At 34.7% G+C, this 19,152-nt stretch overlaps 2 protein-coding genes across 2 annotated transcripts in view; both read right to left on the bottom strand.

Moving 5' to 3' along the window:
* Positions 1–18,851, bottom strand: part of LOC118735527 — a gene marked incomplete in the record, with an annotated part of 363,818 nt that extends 344,967 nt beyond the window's left edge. Inside the window, 1 exon segment of the mRNA XM_036465328.1 lies at positions 18,124–18,851.
* On the bottom strand, positions 1,979–3,681 carry LOC118735528 (von Willebrand factor D and EGF domain-containing protein). Its single transcript, XM_036465329.1, has 2 exons — positions 2,305–3,681; positions 1,979–2,210 (listed from the first exon to the last, which is right to left on the bottom strand). The coding sequence occupies exons 1-2, from the start codon at positions 3,461–3,463 to the stop codon at positions 2,137–2,139; spliced, it is 1,233 nt and encodes a 410-aa protein (XP_036321222.1). The 5' UTR covers positions 3,464–3,681; the 3' UTR covers positions 1,979–2,136.
* Positions 18,852–19,152: the final 301 nt, after the last annotated feature.

The raw sequence follows: 19,152 nt of genomic DNA on the forward strand, positions 1-19,152 counted from the left end.
ATTCGCATTTTTTTTGTTTAAGTTTTTACACATTTTATTTGCTTGTTTTTGTAACTTAAGCCCAGACATGCCGATATTTTCTACTCGAAAACCAAGCATAAAAAAGTTTAAAGAAACTTAAAAAAATAATAAATTATAGAAAATCTGCATATACAGTTTTAAGTTTTTAACAATTTTGTTTTCGTTTTTCTTATTCTACTATTTTTGTAACTTAAGACCTCTATCTTAGCTGCAGCAAGTCTCTCTATTCGAAACAATCCCGCATTTTTTTCCTAGAGGGTGTCTGTCATCTTATGTGTATGCATTATACATTTTTTCCATATCTTACCCATATGTGTTTTCAATGTACATATGTATGTACATACGTGCTACTTATTTTCAAAAACAAAAGATATCTGTATTGGCTTTCTTCTAGTAGTCTGTCGTGATATTTGAACTCTTAAAGATATTGCAGACGAGTAAAAGGCTGATCAAAGCCACTATCGGAATGAGGGTGCCTTTTTGGTGACTCGTACATATTGCTTTTGAACTATGTAATTGATAAAAGCAATAAAACGCTGTAAATTGTATGACAATTCAAATTCATGGGACATATTTATGTACGTTTTTTAATTTCAGTATCAATTGATATTCCCCTATTTTGTGGGAATTATTATATTTGTATTTGTTAGCGTCCGTAGAGAAAACACCACCAGGCAAGCAAGTTCATTTTTAAAGACATATTTTTAGTGCAATTGGCACTATTGGTTAAAAGTAAATACTCTGAAGTAATTGGGAAGCCGTTTTCAGAGTGCTAAACATACACTCAACGGCATCATTTTTTTTTTTTGTTTATAAAATCAAAAAATGAGGCACAGCGTAAAGAATTTTTCTTCTATATTTGACCTAGCAATTGGACAATACTTGCTTAAATGTTCAATCTAGAAAGCTGCCAAAAATTGTCTTTTAGTAACAAGGTACAGTACTTTCTGGATTAGAAAATTTTTGGGGGGGTGAAATAACACAAACGGCAATAACGCAAATTTGTGTTATTTCCCAATTGAATGTGAAATAACACAAATTTGCTTTATTTCATTTCTCGTTGAGCAATAAGACCAACTTTTAAACTTAACAATTTGAGTAATAAAGCAAAATAGTGCACATGTGTAGGTAGTCACCCACGTCACGTCGCGCTCGCGTCCCCCGCCCCTCCCCTCCTTTTGCAATTATGTACTGGTGGCATTATAACCGTTTAGAAAAAGGAAAACAAATTTAAATTGAAAAAAATTAAAATTGTTGCAACTTTCTTTCTTAGTAAATTGGTTCGCTTCTCGAAGCATTGATCCATCCTGTGCCAGGCCCAGTAATCAGCGGTTGTGCTGCTGAGTTGGGCGAGCTTTCCAAAAGCTGCTATTTAATCGCCGGTTTTGTATGGAAAATGTTTCACATGCAAATAGATTTTAACAATTTAGAATTTTTGTGAGAAGAAATGTAAAATATTAGACATTTCCGAGAACAAATAATTTGAAAAAAATCAAATCAGCTGCTATACTGATATTACCTGTTCAATGTGCATTGGTTTAATTGTATTTTTGGAATAAACAAAGTTCTTTTTCCTTCTGTCAGTAAACTGTTTTTTTTTTTACAAATAGTATAAATAAGCAATGGGTAATAAGGCAAAATTTGTTTTATTTCCAACCTTTGTTGGAAGTAAAGCAAAACTCAGATTTTGGTATTATTTCCCATTTAAAAGTGAAATAAAGCAAATTTTTCGTTATTGCCGTTTGTGTTATTTCACCCGCTCCCCGAAGATGTTAGGTTTGCCCATTTTGACCTCCCAAAATTTGTATATGATCTTCTGGGTCCTTTCCTACGCCTTTTAGGTGTCTTCCTAGGGGCTCCAAAATCAATTATTTACAAAACTTCTTATGAGGAATATCTACATATGTATATCAATTGTAATGCACCCCAAAACAATAAAAATGCACAAATTTTAATAAAAATTCTTATTTGCATTAAATTTATTCATAAAAAGTAAATATACATTTTTACAATAAATGAATCAATGGCAGGGACATTATTAGTTAAAGCTTAAAGTATATCAAAATACAGTCTAAACATACAAACGCTACTTAATCATGAAAACACAATCAACACTTAACTCATATCTACATGGCCGCTATCCGAGCTGGAGCTGTTTTTGTCATATTTACAGCACATATCGCTTTTGCCTGCAAAGTAGTTAGACATCAAATTCCCATTAAATATATTTCAATTTTTGGGCAAATTTCAAAGAAATTCACCAAAACCTCTCTACGCACTCACCTTCCACGTCCAGTGAGCCGCGCTGATGCCGCCACAGCTTGAGCAGCAGCACCACCAAGGCGCCCATCATTACTGTCACGCCCACAACAATAAAGAATGCACCCACCCAGCTACTACCAGCGTTTCCGTCCTGCCATGGCTCGCCCTGTTCAACAATCGCCGCGCAAATCGGCCCCACTTCCAAACCATTCACTGGCGCCGGCTGATGGCGTATGAAGCCGTCGGCGCATGCGCAACGACCAACCAGCTTGCAGACAGTATTATCGATGCAGGGCTGAAGTGTACAATTCGTCTCCTCCTCGTTGCTGGGAAAAAGCAGATTACCTTCATCAACATCGCCGTCGTCGGAGCGCGTCTCCAAATTCAATTCGGTTGATTGTAGTTCAAATGCCGCGGTGCTTTCAAGAGTTTCGTGAGTTGTCGTTTCGATGCCCTCGCTGCTGCTGCTTGCCAGATCTTCACACTCCAACGCCTTACAATCTGCCAGCGGCACACACTCGCCGCTTGCCAAATCCTTGGCATAGCCCAAATTACAGCTGCACTGATTTAGCGCCACACAGCGACCATTTAAGCAGTCCGAGGCACAGGTGGGTACACAACTGGTGGCATGAGCTTGGTAACCGGGCGCACATTCGCATACATCGGGCGCTACACAACGGCCACCAAAGGGACAGCCAGACGCGCAACGTGGCTCGCAGTAATGGGTGCCATTGTGCGCCGATTTGATGGCATCGTAGCCGCGGCGACACTGACACATTTGCGGCGAGCGACAGAAGGCGTTGGCTGGGCAGCCGGGTTCGCAGACAGGTTGGCAAGTCTTATTAGCAGCCAAGGCATAGCCGTCACAGCAATCATTCTGGAGGCGTATGCGTGCCACCTTCTCCACGTCGACGTACTGCTCCACTTGTTGCTTGCTTTTCTTAAACACTTTGAAGAACCCAGTGGGTTTGATCTCCACTTGGCGGGTTTTGTTCACAGCCATCTCCTCGTAGTAGGTGACATTTCGTAGACAATAGTTGTCCTTCTGATCCAAGTTGAGTGAACTGTCGTCCTCCGTGGCGATTTCACTGTTCACATCCGCGCTGGCGCTGATCAGACAGACTGTGAATAGTTGGAACAGCAAGCAGAGGCAAAGCAGCGATTGTATTGAGTGTGGCATTATTTCACCTTCCTCAAACAGCTTTTTAAAAGGAGAAAGTTTCTCGAGATTCCTCCCTTTAGTGGCCCCAAATTTGGCTTATACTGCTTTGTTTAATTTTTAACCGTTTTCCTTTTTGATGCTTCAATTTTTAGATTTATTCACTTAGTTCGCCTAATCTAAGCGTAATACTCCTTAATCGTTCGAGAACTCAATACAAACTGAACGTCAATTCATTTCAAAATATGCTGGTATCCTCAACTTTGTATGTTTACGAAATCTGTTAATCACTATTTTGATTGTGCTGCAGCTCAATAGTTACACTGTATTTGTTATTTCTTTTGTGTGGCTTAACACACCCTCATGCACGCATACAAGCGCATTGTAGGGAGATGCAAGGTACCTAGTAGGAAATTTTAATAAAGTAGTAGTAGTAAAGGAAAATGCTATTGAATCTTTATTCAATTTTCTTGCAATTTTTAGCAATCGCTCTATTGAAAAAATTAACATTTTAGAGCTTTCCCAAATTGTTGAATACAATTTTCTAAGGCCTTCATAAAAATTGACTTTAAATATTTTGAGAAAGGAAACTTATGCTTTAGGTGTTGATAAAAAAATGAAATTGTTATAAATTTTTCTGGTACTTCTCGATATTTTTTTCAGAAATTTTCAAGATTTTTTGTGACTATTTGTGAATTCTTTGCATTTTCTAAGGCTGTTCTTAAGATTTTTCGAAATTTTTCTTAGTCGTTTGGGTGTATTTGGGCTCAGTCAGGATCTTTTAGAGGTGTTTGGAACTTTCCCTGGCTTTTCGTGAAATTTCAATAGTAGGTTTTAATCGTAGCTTTGCGTTTTACGAATACCCGAGAAGATTAAAAGCAAAAATTGCAAATGTTGCATTGAAAATAATACCAAGCAAAAAATTTAAATTTTTCTGACTGGATATATGGTTTTATACTTCAGTTGCTAGGTGTTTTGCTATTTAATATAAATCTCTGGTTTTAAAAGAATAAGCAATTGGGGCCAGCTGCCAGGAAAATTCTAAAATGAATTCAACACTGCAAATAACGTACTGCAGCTGTTTTAACCCGTGACTTATTTTTAGTTTTTAGTTTTATATTAATCGGGCAAAATTAGAGTGACGGGTGTGTAACTATTAAAACATTGATATCAGTAGCTTTGCAAATCATGTGACCACAGGTGGTCTGAGTTGAGTGTGAAGTCAGAAAGGAACATGTGACTAATACAACTTTTAACCCTCTCAGGGCCGTAAGCATATATTGAAAACAAAAAATTATGTTTTGAACAGGGACCGAGAAGAAAAGGTGTGATGGAAACCAAATGTGGTTCTCGTGTTTTGTTCCCAAGAACGCTTCAAAACCAAAACCAAAATGAGAACAAAACTGTCGAGAATTTTCTCAGTGGAAATTATATAATAACAAAACCCTGTGCAACGTTCCCAAAGAGAACAAAATGGGAACAAAGGTCTCCGAAACGTTTTGGAAAAGTACTAAGTTACTAAGTCTAAGGAATTTTCTCTTGAATAAAAATTTTGGAATTAGAGTATCAGGAACTTTCTGACAAAGAACTAAACGGGAACAAACCTTCTCCGAACTATTCGCGAAGAATTTAAGCGAGAACAAAATTTTTCACATAGCGCTTATTAGTTTGAAATGTTTGAATATTAAAATTAATCCAAAAAGAACTGAAAGATAATTATGCAAATTAAGTCAACGAAAGACTTAAGACATGCACTTTTCTCGCACAGAATATTAAAACTTGTTCCATAGGTGGACAGTTCACCCTACTGATAAACAATCTGTAGATTGAAGTGATACCGATTTGCTTTAGCTTAGAATTAACAACCGTGGTTCTCACTGAAAAGATTTTTCATTCCAGCATGCTAATCACCTTCTCATTCTTAACGCAAAGTTCTCAAAACATTTTGTGCTCTTGCAGAACGTTCCCCAGACTTTTATTCTTATTTGATCCTCCTTGTAAAAGTTCTCGATACGTTTGTTCTAATTGTCATTCTGTTCTTCTTGAGAATGTTCACGAGAGTTTTGTGCGCATTATGTCTTTAACGGAAACCTTCCCGAATTTTTTGTTCTAATTTTGATCTCGTTTAAAGTGCTCTGCATACTTTTGTACCCATTTGGTTCTTTTGTGGGAACGCTCTTGACATTAGATTTTGTTCCCGTGCAAAACTAAACCAAAACTGGAACGCGTTCTCGGTCCCTGGTTTTGAAATGGAAATTGTGGTTCATCGACGATTAAATAATAAAAATCCGATATCTAACAAAAAAATGTCATGTAACAAATAATCTCTTCTAATATTTTCTTAATTTGAATTGTTTTATCCAGCGTTTTTTTCCAAAATATATTTTCGCCAAATATGTTGTTTTTAGCTATTTTCTTCAGTGATTTGTTTTTTAATTTCGGTAGATCGTACTTTTCAAAAAAGTTAAATGTTAAGAACGACTTTTCCCTCTAAAAATTTGCCCTAAATACATTTTTTTTTTTTTTGAGTCCTATTACCAAATTTAATTTTTTCTGAAATAGTAAATTTTATAGCAAAATTTTTTCCTCAATAAGTCTTTAATTTGGTTAAACACATTTTTCTTTACCACTAGTTTTTCCTAAATTATGTTTCGTTGTAAATTTTTTTTTCTAAAAAAACTTTTCTTCAAAAACTTTTTTCTACAAACTTCAAATAAAATAAGTTTCGTACATGTTCTAAAAATTTTTTTCAAATTTGAAAAAAATCTTTTTTTTTAATATCATAATAAAAATACTTACTCCATGGGCCTAATTTGTGCCTAATCACTAGTCATAAACTTACCTAAAAGAATACCGAAACGTAGGAGTATAGCTCCTTATAACAACACTGCGCTCTATTTGATTACCGTGCCAATATCGATAAATGTATCCATACAAATATCAATAATCGATAAAAAGTGGCACCTTCGGAAGTTTCTAACATAATATCAACAATGATATGATAACAATTTCGAAACCTTATCCATATCGATAACGATATGAATAAATTGATGAAAAAGAAACCCCTAAAGACAACACAGAGGATGTTTTTAAAACAATATTTTTATTGTTACGATAAAAATATCGATAACCATAACACTTCCCTTGTGACCATTTCGGAAATCCTTAAAATCGAGATCGAGCACCATTGGACAAATTTCTTAAGGGGTTCTTTTTTGTCACCCATCATTCGCTTAGAATAGTATTTCGGTCGTTTTTTTATCAAAGGCAGCCAGCGAAAAAAGTATTTGTATAGATTTTTGTGCGCATTTAATGCTGTATTGTTGGTTTTTATCAACAAATACATAGGCGTTTTTTCACAAAATATTATTTATGTACCACAAAGGCTGCGCTAATACTTCTCCGATTAGTGACTCAATATGATTTATATATATATAAGAACTTAGGAGAAAAATTAACAAAAAGAATTATGAGCTTATATGTCCATTAGGGTGCATCACGCTCCAACCAAAAAAAATCGGTACGGTCTTTCCATCGGAATTATACATTTTTTTTTTTTAAGACTACCAGCGAACTCAGTGAAGAAGTCTGATGAGGAGACTTGGTTATCTCCAAAATAGCAGATAGTTACAACTTCTACCAAGTTTAAATTATTGTTGTTTTCCATAAAATTTTTTCATTAGAAACGGCCTCAAGCTCAAAAAAATTTGAATGTAAGACTACCGCCAAAATATTTTGGAAACATAATAAGTTGCCGTGAGCTTGACCTAGTTGAATATACGGCCAAGAATCCACATTTTTATAAATACAATCAGGTTTTAAAAATCTTTTTCCAAAAAATCACAACAGATGATAAGTAGTAGAGTTTAAGCTTAAAAAAGCTGCATAAAAGTGTTTAAAAATTTGATCAACGGAATCAAAATAAGGACATTTATGGAAGTATTTTCAAATTGGTCTAGCTCAATACTTTTTTGAAACATTTTGGCGGGAAGTCCTAAAATATAATAAATTTTATAATTTTGCTGGAAAAACCGCAACTATTTTTGGTGGGGCATCCTAACGTACGTACATATGTATATATGTATGTTTATTTATTTTTATCAGTTAGAAATTTTGTAGAGGGACAAAAATTTTGAATGACTTTGACGCATCGACATACAAAAGAAAAAAAATTAAAAACATCTCTAGTCGCACACACAAAAACTTGTAAATTGAACAGTGTGCCCCCATCAGTACACTACCCATACTGCAATTAAGAGAATGCAGATAAACCCGGCAAAAAGATAGAGTCGGCGCCGCTTGCTTGCAAATGTTTACCGACATACACGCCGAACTGTCCGAAAATACAATTATTTACGCCGGGAAGTGATTCATTCGAACCTTGCACGGCACGCACAAACTAACACATGTACATACATACAAATGTACGTACAGAAGTTTATGAATAAATAGTTTGAGATTATTTAAAAGCGGTCAGATATGCAATAATACGGAAGTATATATACATATGTATGTATGTAAGTAATGAAATAATTTACTTAAAGTATGCGAGCATGCGTCATAGTTCTTCCACGCGCACGCGCTTGTATTTTCTTTCAAACACAAAACAGTTGTAAATTAATATTAATTCCATTTATTGTATTTCCCTCGCTAGAAATATTAAATTCATCAACACTCTTACTGGCGTTGCACTCTCGCTTTCTCTTTTTCACACTTTTTTTCCCCCGGTAGCTAAGCAAAAGTCAATGAAAATACAAAAAAAAAAGCATAAACACCCTGAAATCACCATTAATTGAATGCCAGCACAACTGCTCTGCTGGCGCCTCTGTTGTCGGGTGGTTAGCTGCCGCAATTAATATTTATTGTATACAGTTTCATTCCTGTTCATTTTCTAATGATCTTGAAAACGGTTGATTTCCATTTGAAACTTACACTTATCACGTTTTGCTTATCTTGAAGAGTGAGTGTGTGTGAAAGTCACCATTTAGACTCAATGCGATTCGGCGGACTATGAATGAAAACAGCGCTTTGACTTTTGTACATTTAAAGCCGGATATTTATTTAATTATTTTATTGTAGTTCTTTGGAATTTGTTTGTATTAAATAATATGAAAATTTGGTTTTGGTGATGAAAATAATAAGAAGAAGACACGTTGGTCATATAAATACATTAGGGTGCCTCGCACTCCAATATAAATAAGGCGGGTTTTCATCAGAAAGCGAATCTTATGACACTCCAAGATACAATACAACACAAAACAAGACTATTTCGAAGCCAAACTGTGTTGGAAATTTTTCTAAAAATCTTGCTTTTCATTGAAAAAACTATATGTTGGAAGGCAGGGAATGAGCGAATATACATTTAACTACATACATTCAGGTTGTGCTTTCATTTACCTGCAAAAAATGCGACTAATCCGGGATGACTCTGGGAACAATAGCAAAGGAACATGCGACTAATACCACTTTTGATCTCTTTATATGGAATAAACTGATCGATTTTGTTCATGCATGTCCTATGAAGAGACTAATTGTTCCCCTTGACACCCGAATGCGTATAAAAAGAGACTATGTAATCGTTTTTAATAAATACAAATAAAAACCTGCGCCAGCTGCGATTCTCAGGTTTGCACTTGAAATTTCGTTGACTAAATAAGGGCCAAATTCGCAGTGCGTAGTTAACGCAGAATCGGCAGTTAACTACAGATTTTTGTACCGAAATTTTGGACTTAAGTGCCTACATATCATTAAATCGTTAATTGTATCCTTTAGAGGTGGGTCGAAGACTAATTGATCTCCAATAATACCCATATGAGTCTAGTCTAGGGCTACCATAAGCCTGAACTAATCGACCAGTACACTTATCATCCCAATGAAAAACGAAGATACAAGTGAATATGTTCCAATATTTTCTTTTTTTGTCGGCAATAAGGCAAATTTATGTTATTTCTTAATTGAAAGTGAAATAACACAAATTTGCTTTAAAATCAACAAATTTTCTTTAAAATATCAACTTTTTTATCTGAGTCTTTAGAACATTTTTGGGTATGCCAATTTATAGCCCATAAAATAAACAATAAAGTTAAAGTTTCCGACGGCTAAAAAATTCAGTTGATTTTTGAGATCTTTTTTTTGCGGATTTTTGCACTTTGTTTTATACAAGCATGAATTGCATATAAAAATAAATGCGGGAGACCATTAGCAACAAAATTTCAAAAAATCAACGCCAGCTTTCCTAAATTGCACTTGTTATATATAACAAAAAAAAACGTAAAAGCCGTCTCAAAAATCAACGCGATTTTTTAGCCGCTTGAAACTTGCACTTCATTAGACTAAAAATAAATGGGCATACCCAAAAATGTTCAAAAATTTAATTTTCATATGAAAAAAGTATATATATATATATATCCAATGATCGGATCTAAACCAGACTACCTTTCCGAAGCAAAAATAATTATCGAAATCGGTTGACGTGACCCAAAGTTATGCGGTAACATACATAAAAAAAACAAAAATATTCCGACGAAGTGATAACCTCCTCCTTTTCTGGAAGTGGGTTAAAAAGATGAAATTTTAATGAAAATTTGTTGAATATTTCAAAATTTTGTCTTTATATATTTTTGGTTTAAGTTTGGACGGCATTTTTGTAGAAAAATAACAAAAAACAAATTTGCATGAAAAACACTACTAATATTAAAAAAAAAAATCAACACGTGGTTATTTGTTTCAGTCACTGTGTATTGCAACAAAGTCAGTTCGTTTGCTATACATATTTTTTCTTATACTTTCTTATAAATTTGTTTTCACTTTTAAATTAATTTTAATACTGTCATTTACTTTTTATTAAATTCTGGATTGTTGTACCTGTCTTAGTGTTTTTTTAATAGTGTCATTTTAATTTGTTACATTGCTTTAAGTATTATTTTATTATTTAAACACCTGAATGGAAGATCGACTTTTCTCGGCAGCCAGTTCGAAAACGGCCTATCTCAGAAAACTTTTTAAGAACGTCCTACTTCTGAATTTGATTGAAGAACGGCCTATCTCAGAACTAGGTTAAAAAACTCCCTTATCTCAGTTACAAATGCATTGAAAATGTGCCGAGATATGGCCAAACCAAACCAAACTCTAAGATAGGGCGTTCCTGAATAGTTTTCTAAGATAGCCCGCTTTCGAACTGGCTGTCGAGATATTTAGGTCGATCTTCCACTCAGATGCCGATTTCTAATAACAGAAAGCTTATCCTTTTTTTTTCATAGCAAAAAATCTTTCCGAAATTAAATAGGTGTCCGCATTGACCTTCATTAAAAACCCAGGACAATTTAAGTGTGTGACCCGGATACCAGGACAATTTGTCTAAACCAGGACAAATCCTGGAAGACCAGGACGTCTGGCAGCCGTAGAATAGTAGCGACTAATTATGAATGCCCAACTGTACTTGGCTGAGACAAAGGTCGGAATATTCTCTTTAGAGATTCGTCGCACAATTTTTTCCAGATACGCTTGCAGATTCATTTACGCTCTCTGATAATATATGTATATATGTACATACATATGTATATGTAAACTCACATCCATAGTGGCATAAAAGCGGCATATTTTCGGAGCATTAAAGTCATTATGAAAATTTGCTCAATGTGCGAACAAGCTTGCGTACATACTTATAAACTTGTATATGTACTTACATGCATATGTATGTATGTACGAATAACCTTAATGGGCGGAAATTTATTAAGGCTCCAGAACAACAACAGCAACATATAGTAATATGGCGCGGCGAGTCTTTGCAACCATGCGCCGCAAACATTATTAATTTTCCGAAATCTTTTAAATTAATCATTTCTGGTAATAAAATTAAATTTGCACAACAGCAACAACGGTAATATTAACAGAAGTAATGGTGCAAGTAGCTAAGCGTTAAAAGGTAGCAGATATAGTATATATGTATGTAAGTATGTAGGTAATGCACAACAAGTTGTGCTTAAATATGAATGAGTAGAGGGGTTTTGGGGAGCGAGAGCAAGTCGATTGCGATAAAAACTTATCTCCTATAATTATGTAACCAATTGCGAACAATGCGAGAATAGATAAATATTTTTATAACTTCTTCTTTCTTTTAAAACTGAATCCTACTATCCTTATTTCCAGTTCAATATATGTATGTAAATTAGGGTGTTCCTTAAATGTAGGAAGCAAATTTTTACAACAGATTTCTTAAGCTTCAATCCCTACGTCGATGCTACTATAGTTGAAGATATCACATATACATTTTGGCTCCGATTGGAGGCGGTTAAGGCGTGTAGCACAGGGGGGAAAAATCAGATTCCTCTATGGAAAGTTGAAAATATTAAATCAAAATATGTACGACCATCGATAGTTTTCCAGGTCTACTGTATGAACACAAAATGAAATTCCGTAAGCGGATGCCTTTTCATAATGTATTAATCATTTGTCGGAACGGGCAAAATCGGACCACTGCAATAAGTATATAGCACCCGTATCACAGATTGTTCAGATATGAGATTTGCATCCTTCGGTAGATAGGGCCAAACGTCGAATGACCACAAGAGGCTGCACAAACTACCCGAAAATATTGCAGCACCTACTTTCACCAGTCGTGAGATCAAGGTGGCCATCGGGAAGGCAAAAGCCTCCAAAGAGAGGTCCTCAACATATCAATGGCCTCTCCCCTAATTCCCGATGTGTAGAGATCGGGAGAGTGATCCCACTGCTGAAATCGGGGAAACCTGCCAACATAGGATAGCCTACAGCGTCACCACCCCTGTGAAAGGACAGTCCTAGTAGCGCTGGACTTGCCAAAGGCGCTTGACACCGTTTGTCATTTCACGCAACGAGAAGATATTGAGGCTTCCTCTCTGCCATAGGAACTCAAACGGTGGTCTGCGAATTATATGAATGGTCGGTAGTCGTCAGTAATATTCCAAAAGCAAACCTCGAAACCTAGAAAAACAAAACAAAGCATTCCAAAGGGTAGTGTCCTCTCCCCCTTACCGTTTACCTTCTACATCTCGCAGCTTCCTCAACCACCTGAGGGAATTTACCTCATATATTGGCGTCCGGGTATGGAATTGGTGACCTCTGCTTTTCCTGAAAAGTAAATGCCAATGCCTGCGAGCTTTCTCGCTTCTTCACTGCAAGGCGCTTAGCCTTCCCTCCAACGAAATCAACGGAGACCCTCTTCAACGACTGGACGAAGGAGGTCAGGCTTCAGTTAGGCATTCATGTCTTAGGCGCACCAATTCCGACGGTGAACAACCCGAAGAATTTAGGGGTTACCTTTGATAGCCTGCTCTCCTTCACCGCGCACACAACTGCTGTTGTCAACAAAGAACAGAGTCGCAAGAAGGTACTCAAGTCGCTCGCCGGCAACACCTGGGGCAAAGACAAAGAAACGTTGCTGGCAACATACAAGGAAATTGGCCGGCCGGTTCTAAATTATGCTGTGCCTGTTTCGTCGCCGAGGATCAGTTGGACACAGCGGACGAAACTACAGACTTGTCAGAACGAAGCACTCCGGGCAGTGACATGGTGGCATCTGATATCGCCTGAGCACCACCTACACAGCGAGGCTCAGATGCTTCCCGTAAGGGAGCACAACAAAATGCTCAGCAATCAGTAGGAGCCCCCACCCAGGCACGTCAGGGAGTACCTATTTGTTTACAAGAACGCGATCCACACATACATCGAACAACCACTGGACCCGACGACGTACCGATGAGCGATCAACGGCATTTATAGGGAGTCGGTTGCCACCTACCACGACTCCCGGCCTATGAATGCCGTAATTAAGAGAGACCCGCCCAAGTACGGTATGCATGCTCTTGCTGTTTCAACAGCTACCTGTCCAGACTAGATCCGAATATCCAAAATGAGTTCGCGGGATTTGGAGACTCCCCGCACGTTACCAGCCACCTCTTCACATGCCAGCTCAACCTCACTACCGTTAGTTGAGCTCGACGACAATGATTGCTGGACTAACCGAAATGGGCGGGGCTTAGTAGTGCCGCAACAACAACAACAACAATATATGAAACTTTGCAATATAACTCCTCCATTTATGCAGCTAAGAAAATGAAATTATTATAAACAGAGAGTTTAGTGTGAAAATTACAAAAATCTGGTAACTATAGCTTATAGCTTCCATAGAACTGATTATTTTTATATGAAGTTTTATACTAAAACTCCTTCATTTAGACAGCTAAAACCTATAGTTATAAAATTATATAGTGTACTCTATTCCTACATGTATCTAAATAAATACATACATATACATATAGATTATTAGCACGGAACTTTTACTTAGTCTCATACAAACTTTTTTATTCCAAAATACATATGTACATACATCTTCTTGCACTTAATTCCACCCCCACTTTTAATTTGTATCTCATTCGCGAGAGTAAATTTCATTTAATTGCATATTCATTGAAAAAGTCTACGACCGAGAAATAATTGTGTATGTGTTTTATGGGTAGTAGGGCTGGGAAATTCATCCGGATTTTTCAACTATCCGGATAAACCGAATATTCGAATATCCGGATTTTCGTTATCAAAACGATATTTTTATTTCCCAATACCTGGCGCTCATTAATGTGTAGTAACAAGTTTTCTATTTCTATGCACAAAATTGTTTGTATAAATTTTTAAATTTCCGAAATTCTGCTTTGGAATTTCAAAGGCTTCTACATACGAATTAAAAAGTTCAAAAAACAAATTTATGCGTATAGAAAACTGTCTACTTCATATGCATGACCGCCTGGTATTAGGAAATCAAAGTATCGTTTCGTAAAAATATAAAATTGACCGCGAGAGATTTTTCAGGACTTTAAAGTATCATGGACGGAGTAATGAAAGCTTTTACGATACTTTTGGTCGTGGTGAATGCTTTACCAAATTGTAGCATTTCTAAAAAAGTGATGACAAGAAAAGTGCCATTGGTTTATATAGTGCCAAAACGATACAAAACAAAGGGTCGACTTCAAGTCCGTCAAGAGCTAATTCACTCTATAGTGCGCATAATTCAATTCACGAATAGTATTAACCAGTTTGTTGATTTTTTTTTTTGGATATCCGAAAATACGAATATTAGCCGGATCTTCGTAAATCCGGATATCCGAATAATTTAACACGCGCATATTAACCGGATATCCATACTCTCCGGATTTTATTCGTGTCAACGGATAATCCGCATGCATATCCGGATATTCGAATATGCAGATAGTCCCAGCCCTAATGGGTAGGCAAAGGTGCAGGCGTCATGAAAGCAAACAATGGCAAGTGCGAGAAAATAGTGCAGAAAGTACATGCGCATACATACAAACATAAAAGTCGTAAATATGCCACCAAGTATCCGTATCCCTTCTTATGCTGCTTTACCTCCGTGCGACGCTTCTTTGCCACAACTATTGCTCAGGTTGAATGAAGAAACGCGGCGCGGCGCGGCGCCTCCTTCAGTTACTTAGCACTTAGCACAGCTGCTTTTCCTCACTTACTTATTTACACAATTTTCACTGTTGCTTTAACTTATTTTTATTTTCACCTACCCGCGCACCCTACTTTTCCCAATTGTACTTTGTTTGTTTGGCACTAATGCGCACAAATATATGCGATGCTGAAGCAGTGAAAAGCGCCAGCGCCTACAAGTAAGTCCTCCTATGCTGAGGGATGTGTTTTATGGCGCTGTAGTTGTTTGTGTATAAAAGTGTGTGCATTTCCGTAGTCTGAGGATTTGCTGAAAAAATATGTAGGCAAGCTTTCAAATGACAGATAAAATTTAGTAGTGTGGAATTTATAGTATTGAAGTGCGGCTTAAAATATCTGTACATGTACATATACATACATGTACATACTCAAGTTTCGTGTTTAATGAGGTGAAAGTAAATGACACCCTGTATGGGCCCCTTATATCCCATTGCATTTCTTTTCCATTCACCTCTTTCTTTCAATTTTGATACGAATACACAACTTTTTTTTTGCAGATATGCTAGCTATTTGTTTGTGTACTTTTAGATTGCTTTTTGGTTATATATTTTCCGGTTTTCACGCACTTTAAACATGAATGAGGGGCTGCAGAGTTTGGCGATTTATTTATATTTACTGCTACGGCTTTTTTGTTAATCTGATTTTGATAAAGGTAGACATTTTTGACAAGAGTATAACTTGCTTTAAGATTACTATACTTAGGAAAATATGTGTTGAAATGCCTACTTACTCTAAAACTGAGAAAGCTATGGCATTGCTTATAACTTAATTGTGTGGAAAATCAATCGCAAACACGCTATTGGAGTTTGCGATGCGAAGCTTTCCTTAAAATTTTAATCAACTTGCCATTGATTTTTAGATTCTTATTTGGTGCTTTCACAACAACTATATATAAATAATAATTTAAAGTAAAAAAATATTTTTAAAATAAGCTTTCTATACATGAACGGAATCGTTTTTCCAAATATTTCGAATCCTGAACCTTCTTTTTTAACCGACTTTCAAAAAAGGAGGAATATTTTTTTTTTTTTTTTTTTTTATGTATGTTACCGCATAACTTTGGACCACGTCAACCGATTTCGATAATTCTTTTTGCATCGGAAACGTAGTGTCTCAGAGGTGGTCCCATACTAATCTGGTTAAGATCCGATTAGCGGATCATGAGATATATATATATATTTTTTTTTTTATATGAGAGTTGAAGTCGGTTTTTTTTTGCTAAAACTTACTTGTTTTATTATCAATTAATTTTAGTGCTTTTATTTTTCTAACTTATTTTAATTTTTGACTCTTACTTTATATATTTTATCCCTTTTTAAATTTTTTTTCCTTCTTAAATTAAGTTTTTTATTTTATGTTTTAATTTCACCAATTTTTTAGGAACTTATTTTATTTTGTTATCTTCTGAAAATGTTTTTTTTTGTTTTTAGTTAAATATTCTTTAAATTTTTGGATTTTATTGTTTATAAAAAACATCAACAAAAAATCTACTATTCTTTTGTTAATTTAATTTTCTTTTAATTTAAATCTTTTTTTTTAGAATATATTTTTTAATTTAATTTCATTTTTAGAATCTTATTTTATTATGTATCTGTCTTTTTTAATTATCATTATTGTTTTTAATTTTTAGGTGTTGTTTTAAAAAATAAATATATTTCTAATATTTTTTCATTCTCTTTTTTGATTTAATTTTATTCTATAACTATTTTATGTTTTAGATTTTATTGTTATAAAAAGAAAAATAATTTAATTTCATTTAATTTTTAAATTAATTTTATTTATTTTTGCTTTATTTTCATTTTATTAGTTTTTCCTTTTTTTAATTTTATTTTATTTTATTAGATTTTATTATTTGAAGAAGAAAAATATATATACAAATTTGTTAATTTAATTTAATTCTTTAAAAACTTATTGCTAGAACGCTTTTGTCTTTCGAAAGACTGTGGTGAGTTGAAAGACAGTCGCCAGAATCGCCCTGTAAGTCGCTGGTGCCAGATGTGGGGATTTCTGAAACCATTTTGGGAACGATTGTTTCATGTGGGGATTTGATGAGGAATTTTGTTTGGTTTCAAATTTTCATATTGAAATTAAAATGCATATATTTCACTGGCTGCCTTTAAAAATTTCTCGAACAAATATTTTTATGTACATACTCTTTGCGTGGTATGTTAAAAAGGTTCTTCACTTAGTGTAAACAGATTTTACAAAATGGCAAGCGAACAAAAAAAAAGCAGATTAGTTGGGCAAATTTACAGACAGCAGTGGGAATAGGAACCTTGGGCCGAAGGTATGTTATTAAATAGTCTCCAATAACCATTAAAAAAGAGACCTCGTAACATAAATAACTAAATGATCTCATACGTACTTATGTATATATCGCTCTCTAAATCAAAAACAGTCACAACGCAAAATTTTTCAATATCGATTTTTTCTCATAAAAGGGTTAACGGACCGTATTTCCATCGTTTGCCAAAATTGACTGTTTTTGATTTAGGGTGCGATATATATAAATCTGTGAAGATTTGTAACAGAAAAGTATTCAAAACTGTAATTAAAATTAACGAACAGTAATGAGAATGCAAATTTTTTATTTCTTACTAAAGCGGATTTTTTGAGGCTTGAAATGGGGATGCTGTACAAAAACATTCTGGCAAGACTGCTGTAAGTGTGGCCATAGCTGCAGGGTTTCTAAATATTTGGGCCCCTGCGCCACCTAACGGCTAAATTTTTTGTGGAGTTATACTCTTCTATCTGAACCAAATCGGATTTTTGAAATAACTGGACGCCTGCGCCATAACGGGTTCAAAGCTTAATTTGAAGTTTCAAGTCTTTAGTTCATTGAGATTGATTGCAAGACTTGAAAAAAAAGAATAATGTTTGCCTGGGTTTAAGGCTTGGTAGAATTGATTACCGCTCAGAGGAGAGCGAGGGCTTTGGAAGTACCATTGACATACTTGGCCTTTGAGAGAGTAGATTCGTAAAATCATTTATAACACAGTTTTATGTTATCGAAGGTACTATATTGAGATTTTTTTTCATCACCCTAAAGTAGGCTATATACTATGGGCGTTTTACTTCAAATAAGGTTCTCGATTGCGAAGTATATTATAAACAGTTTTTATACAAAACACAAATATTTGGTTTTAAGAAACTAGTCCAAGAATCTATTAAGTACTCACCTCTTCTCTCCAATCTTTGTTTCTCGTGCAATGATAATCCAATGACCGTACTTAGAAATTCTGGTCAATACTTCCTAGTTTATTGGCTAACAAATTCACTGTAATCTTATGCTACAGCACAACATTGTAAGTTAAGATCGTACTTTAATTATTTATGTATGCATATGTATGTATGTATGTAGGTCGCAAATTTATTTGAACGATTTTTTTTTTTTAATTTTGCGTTATTTATATGTTTCTTTTTTCTAATATCTTATAAATGTTGTTATTCTTTGGTATTGTTGAGCGCTTAAAAACGATGACACTGCTTAGATACACTTTATTTCGACAAAAACTAAACTGGCGAGTTTTGTTTTTAAGTTGTTTAACACTTATGTATAATAACTTCAATAATTATTTTATTGCTGAATGCGTACGTTTTAATTTATATGTATGTATGTGTGCGTGTACGTTGCTGCTAAATTTTTTTTTTGAATTTTTTTCTATGCTTTCTATGTTTTACTTAATGTTAATGCATGAACAACTTTATTATTTTGTTGCGTGTTTTCTTTTTTAATAACTAATTTTAAATGCGAGGATTTCCGTAGAAGGACATTGAGAAGATTTTTTGTTGTTTCATTTAATCTATAGTTTTTTCAAGCTTTTAACTGATGAAATGTTTGTTTCACATGCCGCGCTTTTTTATGTCTTAATATTTTTTTTTAATTATTGCGTGGAATTTTTTTTACCAACGTCAAGTGGTCACAATGCAAATATTTTTTTTTAGCTTTTTTTTGTGTTGAATTATACAAAATTTGCGTATGTAGTATTGTGTAGTTTGAATAATGAATTTTTAATGCAATTATCTCTAATGCAGTTAATGAACTGTAATTTTGTTTTTTTTTTTTTTGGTTTGTTTTATTACGTGAGATATTTTACGTTTGCGCTTTGACAAATAGTTAGCTACTTGTTGACTATGAAATTTGATATTTTTATGCTAATTATACAATTTTTTTTACACTTTGCATGAATATGTACTATGTGCGTGGT

Source organism: Rhagoletis pomonella, unplaced genomic scaffold (genome assembly GCF_013731165.1).
Source record: "Rhagoletis pomonella isolate Grant_MI unplaced genomic scaffold, Rhpom_1.0 Rhpom_scaffold_00003, whole genome shotgun sequence".
Classification (NCBI taxonomy): Eukaryota; Metazoa; Arthropoda; class Insecta; order Diptera; family Tephritidae; genus Rhagoletis; species Rhagoletis pomonella.

Bases quoted from the DNA above. Each gene is read 5' to 3' on its own strand.
- LOC118735528 (XM_036465329.1), bottom strand. From the start codon at position 3,463: ATGCCACACTCAATACAATCGCTGCTTTGCCTCTGCTTGCTGTTCCAA. The intron at 2,211-2,304 runs GTGAGTGCGTAG...ACTACTTTGCAG, and splicing joins CGGCTCACTGGACGTGGAAG to GCAAAAGCGATATGTGCTGT.